We start from the raw sequence: 5815 nt of genomic DNA, 5'->3' as shown, positions 1-5815 counted from the left end.
TTTTGAGAATGATGTACAAATGCGCTTTACACAATTGATGTGTGTATGGATTGCGATAACAGTTGTATGAGCCCCTAATAATATGTTTTAAAAAAGGAAAAAGAAAAATTAATCTCCAATGCTTCTTTCCATCTCAATTGATGTCTAATCTGTTCTGGCTCAAGACAATCCAATGTGCCTCAGATGACAGGGGTGCAGAGTAGGAGTTTCCATGGTGGATTTTTTTTGGGGGGGAGGTTGTCACCAGGCCTTTCCTCCTAGGTACCCCGCATTGAACTGGAGCCCTTAACCTGTTAGTTAACTGCCCAGCGGGCCCCCTTAACATTGCCCAGTGAGTCCTCTCTCCTTAAAGAGGCCATCTGAGTGCTCCCCACCCCCACTCCCACACGCACACAAATCTGCTGCCCTTGAGCAGGCCAGGAACCCCGGTAGCACAGTGGGTTACTTGTTCCGCTGCTAATTGCAAGGCCAGCAGTTCAAAACACCAGCCACTCTAAGGGAGAAAGCTGAATTTTCTACTCCGGTGAGAAGTTTCCATCTTGGAAACCCACAGGGGCAGTTCTACTCTGTCCCATAGGGTCACTATGCGCCAGCCTGGTTGGCAGTGAGTTTGGTTTTTGGTTGGCTACTGAGAAGAGCTGCCCTCTGCCCCTAGGGAGTTCCGGAGTCTAGAAATCCTTCAGGGAACAGACTGTGTGTGAGTTTCCCTCCCGCTGGGCCCTGAGCCCTTTCAAATCTGGGCGGGTTCAGCCTTTAGGCCACAGTGCCCCTCCCCCTGGGCTCTCAACCCGGAATCCAAGGACTCTAATGGTAGGTAAGTTGCAGCACACAGATAAGGCCAACCTGGTCAACAGGGGCTCTGGGCCCCAGGCAGGCCTCAGGCTCGAACCCTAGCTACCCAAGACACCTCAACTTTACCAAGACTCAGAGAGGTCTCCTGTGCCACCCTGTCAGCCGGGACTTCCAGCTGTGTCAGGGACCAGAATTCTGAAAGACCGGCTCTGATCTGCCAAGGAAAGTGCCTAGAAATTGCAAACCCTCCACCCTGATCCTGATGATCACTTGCTCCCAGTTTCTGGAGGGACTGCCCCAATCCTGGGCCCTCCTATGGCCCAGTTACCAGCACGTCTAAACCGTGCCCTCCGGGGTGTACCCTGCCCCCAGCAAGGACCCCCGAGTCCCGGCCCCTCCCCTCGATGTCCACCACCCCTCCTCCCACAGGTACCTACTTTGTCCCCAAACCTGGTCCCAGGGGCCCGGCAGCAACGGCAGGCCGAGCACCAGGAGCAGTCCCAGGCCGGGGCTCGCCATGGGCTGGGCGACAGGTGGGTGGCGCCGGGGACAGAGCTGCTTGGCGCGCGCCGCTCCTACCGCATCTCGGTCCGGGGGATGCGGGGGGGCGGGGGGTCCCCCGCCGCCGGGCACCTGAGGGGCAGGAGGAGCAGTGAGGCCCTGCGCTGGGAGCCCGGTTGCCCCGGGCACAGCCCAAGGGAGAGGCGCCAGGCCACTGAGAGTCCCGCCCCGCCCCCGCCCCCGCCGCCGGAGGTCAGAGATTAAAGATTAACCCAGGGCCGCGCCATTCGGGGCCGGGGACCGGGCAGGGGACAGGGTCACCAGGCCCAGTCGCGGGCCTCACCTGCCTACCTGGCCCGGGCGTCTCCCACTTCACACGGTTCTTGTCTGAGTCCCACGCTCGAACCCTCGGTGTATCTGTCTGTCGCTAGCTCGCTCGCTCCGGACGTCTCCAAGCGGCTCCGCCCGCTCACGTGACCCGGAAAGTTTAGTCACTCACCTGAGAGTCTAGCGCACTTCCGGATTATGCACCTGAGCCTGGTGAGGGGGCGGGGCCGGACCAGGGGCGGGGCCTCGGCCCGGACGCACCTGTAACCCAGCTCCCACCCCACCCCCTCCTGTCGTGGGTCCGCAGAGGGCCGTCACACCTGTATTGCGAACACACCTCAGGACGGCACAAGTGACACATGGGACAGGTAAGCACCTGTGCATAAATGCTCCTGCCGGAGGCAGACCCAGATGGGGAGTCCTGAGTGAGAAAAAACCCCACCACCAGTACGGTCCACACCTGCATGGAGCTACACCTGTATAGAACACACCTGAACACATGTTCACGTGTAAGCAGAGGAGCCGCAAAAAAAGAGGACAACCCTCGACGAGATGGATTGATACGATGGCTGCAACAATGATCTCCTAGGAATAACTGCGAGGATGTTGCCGGACCAGGCAGTGTTTTGTTCTGTTGTGCACAGGGTCGCTATGGGCTGGAACCCCCTCATGACACCTAGCAACAAGTACTATAGCAAGTATGGTCCACCTTTAGAGATATGTCTGACTTCTTTAGTGACACTATCACAGCAGGGGATGACTTTGAAATTGATTTTCCTCACAGTTTCTCACTCACAACTATCAGGTCAATGCTGACTCCTATGGTTGACCCCCTGTGGATTACAATACCAGAGTAGAAAGCCCTGCCTTTCTTCCACAGAGCTGCTAGGGATTTTGAACTGCCAACCATACAGACCGCAACCCAAATTTGTAACCACTACACCACCAGGGCTCCTCTTCTCACAGCTTAAGAGCCTGGAAGTCCTGACTCCGAGAGCCTGCTGTTAAGAAAGGCTCAGCCTTCATAGGCTGCTTCTGTGCAGTCTTTTTATATCTCAAAAGAGATTGTGTCTGGACACACCCTCAGTGAATGTGTATCCTGCTGCCTCTTTAACTGCTTCCCCAAGGATCATATCCTCTGGGCATTGAGTGGAAGATTTACAACACACATTTGGGGGAGGATAATTCAACCCATAACATTCCACCCTTGGCCCTTCCCAAAATTTACGCCCTTGCCTCCAAAGGTCTTAAATCAGTTCCCCAGTCCCAAATCTCATCTTCGGAATCCTCTCATTCAAACATGGGTGGAACCTCGGGCGAAGGGCACTGGTGGCATGATGGGGTTACAACACACTGAGCTGCTAAGCAAAAGGTGGCCGGTTTGAACCCACCAGTCATCTCCACATATGACTATCTGCTCCCGTTAAGATTTACGGAAGTCTCTAAACTTAAGAAGCCTGTCGTCCCCTTTTCAGGGAAAAAAAATTAGCACCCACCCTGGCAATGAAAAACTTTGGGACTATAGGCCGGCCGTCATTCAGGATAAAGTTTGAACTGAACTCACTGCCATCAAGTCGATTCTGACTCAGAGTGACCCCATAGGACAGGGGGTACCTGCTTCTGTGGGTTCCCGGAGACGGTAATTCTTTATAGGAGAATCTCTCGTCCTTCTGAGTAACGCCTGAATGCAAACTGTTGAACTCGTGGTTGAGCGCTCAACGAGTCACCCACTACAGCAGCCAGGCTCCTGGGATAAAGGTAGGTGCCTGCCGTGGCAGCGCCCCTGGATCGTTCTAGTCTAGGGGGTGCAATTGCCCACTTTGGGACACACTGACTTGCAGCTTCGGAAATCCACAGGGGAAGTTCTACTCTGTTCTTTGGGGTCTCCGTGAGTCAGAATGGAGTCCGTGATAGTGAATTGGGAAAGACGTCGTTGTTGTGTTGTGGTGGTGGTTGTTGGGTGGTGTGGACTCACGACCCATGTACTACGTACAGAATGATAGCCATCCTCACTGTCCTCTGAGGATACAGTCCACTGTTGCAACCACGGTGTCAATCCATCTTGTCGAATGTCTTCCTGTTTTTCTTTTTTCTATCATTTTACTGGGGGCTCAGACAGCTCTTATCACAATCCCTCCATTGTGTCAAACACATTGATACATTTGTTGCCATCATCCTTTTCAAAACATTTTCTTTCTACTTGAGCCCTTGGTATCAGCTCCTCATTTTGTTCCTTCCCTCCTCCACCCTCCCTCCCTCGTGAATCCTTGAAAATTTAGATTTTTTTTTCCATGTCTTACACCAACCGCTGTCTCCCTTCACCCACTTTTTTGTTGTCCGTCCTCCTGGGAGGGGGGTTATATGTCGATCATTGTGATCGGTTCCCCTTTCCCCCCCTACCTTCCCCATACCCTCCTGGTATCGCTACTCTCAATATTGGTCCTGAGGGGTTTATCTGTCCTGGATTCCCTGTGTTTCCAGCTCTTATCTGTACCTGTGTACCTCCTCTGGTCTAGCTGGATTTGTAAGGGAGAATTGGGGTCATGGTAGTGGGGGGGGGGGAGGGAGTGTAGGAAGCATTAAAGAACTAGAGGAAAGTTTTATGTCTCATCGGTGCAAAACTACCTAACTGGTTGTCTTCCTCTTTTTCCATGCCCCTCTACTTTACCAAGCATGAGGGCCTTCTCCAAGAACTGGCCTCTCCTGATAACATGTTCAAAGTACATGAGATGGAGTCTCAAGTCCTTGCCTCTAAGGAGCACTCTGGCTGTACGTCTTCCAAGACTGGTTTGTTTGTTCTTCTAGCATTCCATAGTCTTTAACTACCATAGTTCAGATGTCTGATCCTTCTTCTGTCCTCCTTATTCAATGTCCATCTTTCACGTGTATAGAAGACGATGGGAAATACCACGGGGCTTGCATCAGGTGCACCTCACCCATCAAAGTACGTTCTTGCTTTTCAACACTATGAAGAGATCTGGTGTCCCGCAGATTTAACCAGCGTAACGCGTCGTTTGATCTCTTGACTGCTGCTTCATGAGTCTTGATTGTGAATCCCGACTGTACTTTTGGATAAAACGCGATAAATTAATGAGCAGGCCCCCTGCTGGAGAGTCTAGGATGAAGGGTGAGGGTGCAGGCTCCCTTCTAGGGCACACAGGGGTGGTTAAGGATCTCAGATCTGGTTATGCCCCTTATAGGGGTTTGGCGAGCACGGCTCGAGATGTGAGTAAAAGGCTTGGCATGCGAAACGTGCTGCTCTGAAAATGTGAGCTTTTGTTGCTAGTATTCGCTGTCGGTGCTGCGCGCGCCCCGCCCCGCTCCTAATGCGGAGAGGAGAAATTGCGCCCGAAACTAGTGGGAGGTACTTTCGGCAGGTGCAGTGAGCATGACGGGCTAGGGCCCCGCCTCCAGCGTTCAGCCACCGGGTCCTCAGCCGCAGCCGAGACCTGCGCTCGCGGGGCACCCCTCCAGGCCAGTCCGGAGAGGGCAGTCGTACCGGGTCCAGATCCGGCCGCGGCCCCTTTAAGACGACTCCGCCCGCGGTGGGGTCGCGGAACCAGACTCTGCCCTGGGTCCGCAGGGAGGCCCCGCCTAGGTGGGAGGAGGCGGGGGCCGGCTCTGGCCAATAGGAAGACGATTCTGCAGCCGCGCCGCGCGTTGATCTTGCGTTTCCCAGGCAGAGAGAGACGAAGAAAGGAGTCGCGCGGGAGGGATGCGGGCCGACTGGAGCCCAACGTGCCTTGAGCTCCTCTTTCTGGGGCGGACTGGGGAGCGTGGGGAGGGGCGGGCAGGGAAGGACCAGGTGCCCGTAGTTCTGACGTCCTCCGGGAAGAGGCAAGAACTTTCGTACCTGGAGGGAATTTGTAGGGGGAGAAGGAGAGCATGTGGAAAGAGCCCAGCAAACCTGATCCCTGACATCTCCTTTGAGAAGGGGGTAAACTGAGGCACACAGAGACGGCACTCTAGAGCCAGAACTGAGGTCATGGTTCTCTCCCCGCCAGCTCCAACTGGGACTCAAGTGCTAACTCGGAGATTGTCCCCGACTGCCCTCCCCACGCCCCCAGCTCCTCCCCTGGTCCCTACCCCCACCCCCACCCCCACCCCAGCGCAGATCGGAGGAGGAGACGCAAGTTCTGGGGCGGGCGGCGACGGCTAGCTGCCACCACCTCCGGGTAGTGGCTGAGCCCAGCGG

The 5815-nt window shown here is 55.1% G+C and overlaps 1 protein-coding gene across 2 annotated transcripts in view; it reads right to left on the bottom strand.

Moving 5' to 3' along the window:
* The window catches only part of CRB3 (crumbs cell polarity complex component 3), a 6344-nt gene extending 2627 nt beyond the window's left edge, over window positions 1-3717 (bottom strand). Inside the window, exons 1-2 of one of the 2 annotated variants that reach the window (XM_045300099.1) lie at window positions 1637-3717; window positions 1230-1425 (exon numbers count right to left, since the gene is read on the bottom strand). In XM_045300099.1, the coding sequence (XP_045156034.1) occupies window positions 1230-1311 (82 nt within the window). In that variant the 5' untranslated portion in view covers window positions 1312-1425; window positions 1637-3717. The remainder of the gene's footprint in view (window positions 1-1229; window positions 1426-1636) is intronic. The other variant, XM_004714336.2, reaches the window with a different exon arrangement.
* Between the last annotated feature and the right edge of the window lie 2098 nt (window positions 3718-5815).

Source organism: Echinops telfairi, unplaced genomic scaffold (genome assembly GCF_000313985.2).
Source record: "Echinops telfairi isolate 266 unplaced genomic scaffold, ASM31398v2 ScPeMD7_7459;HRSCAF=8497, whole genome shotgun sequence".
Taxonomy (NCBI): domain Eukaryota; kingdom Metazoa; phylum Chordata; class Mammalia; order Afrosoricida; family Tenrecidae; genus Echinops; species Echinops telfairi.
Note: the sequence above shows the minus strand (reverse complement) of the source record. Positions and strands in the feature narration are given on the sequence as shown.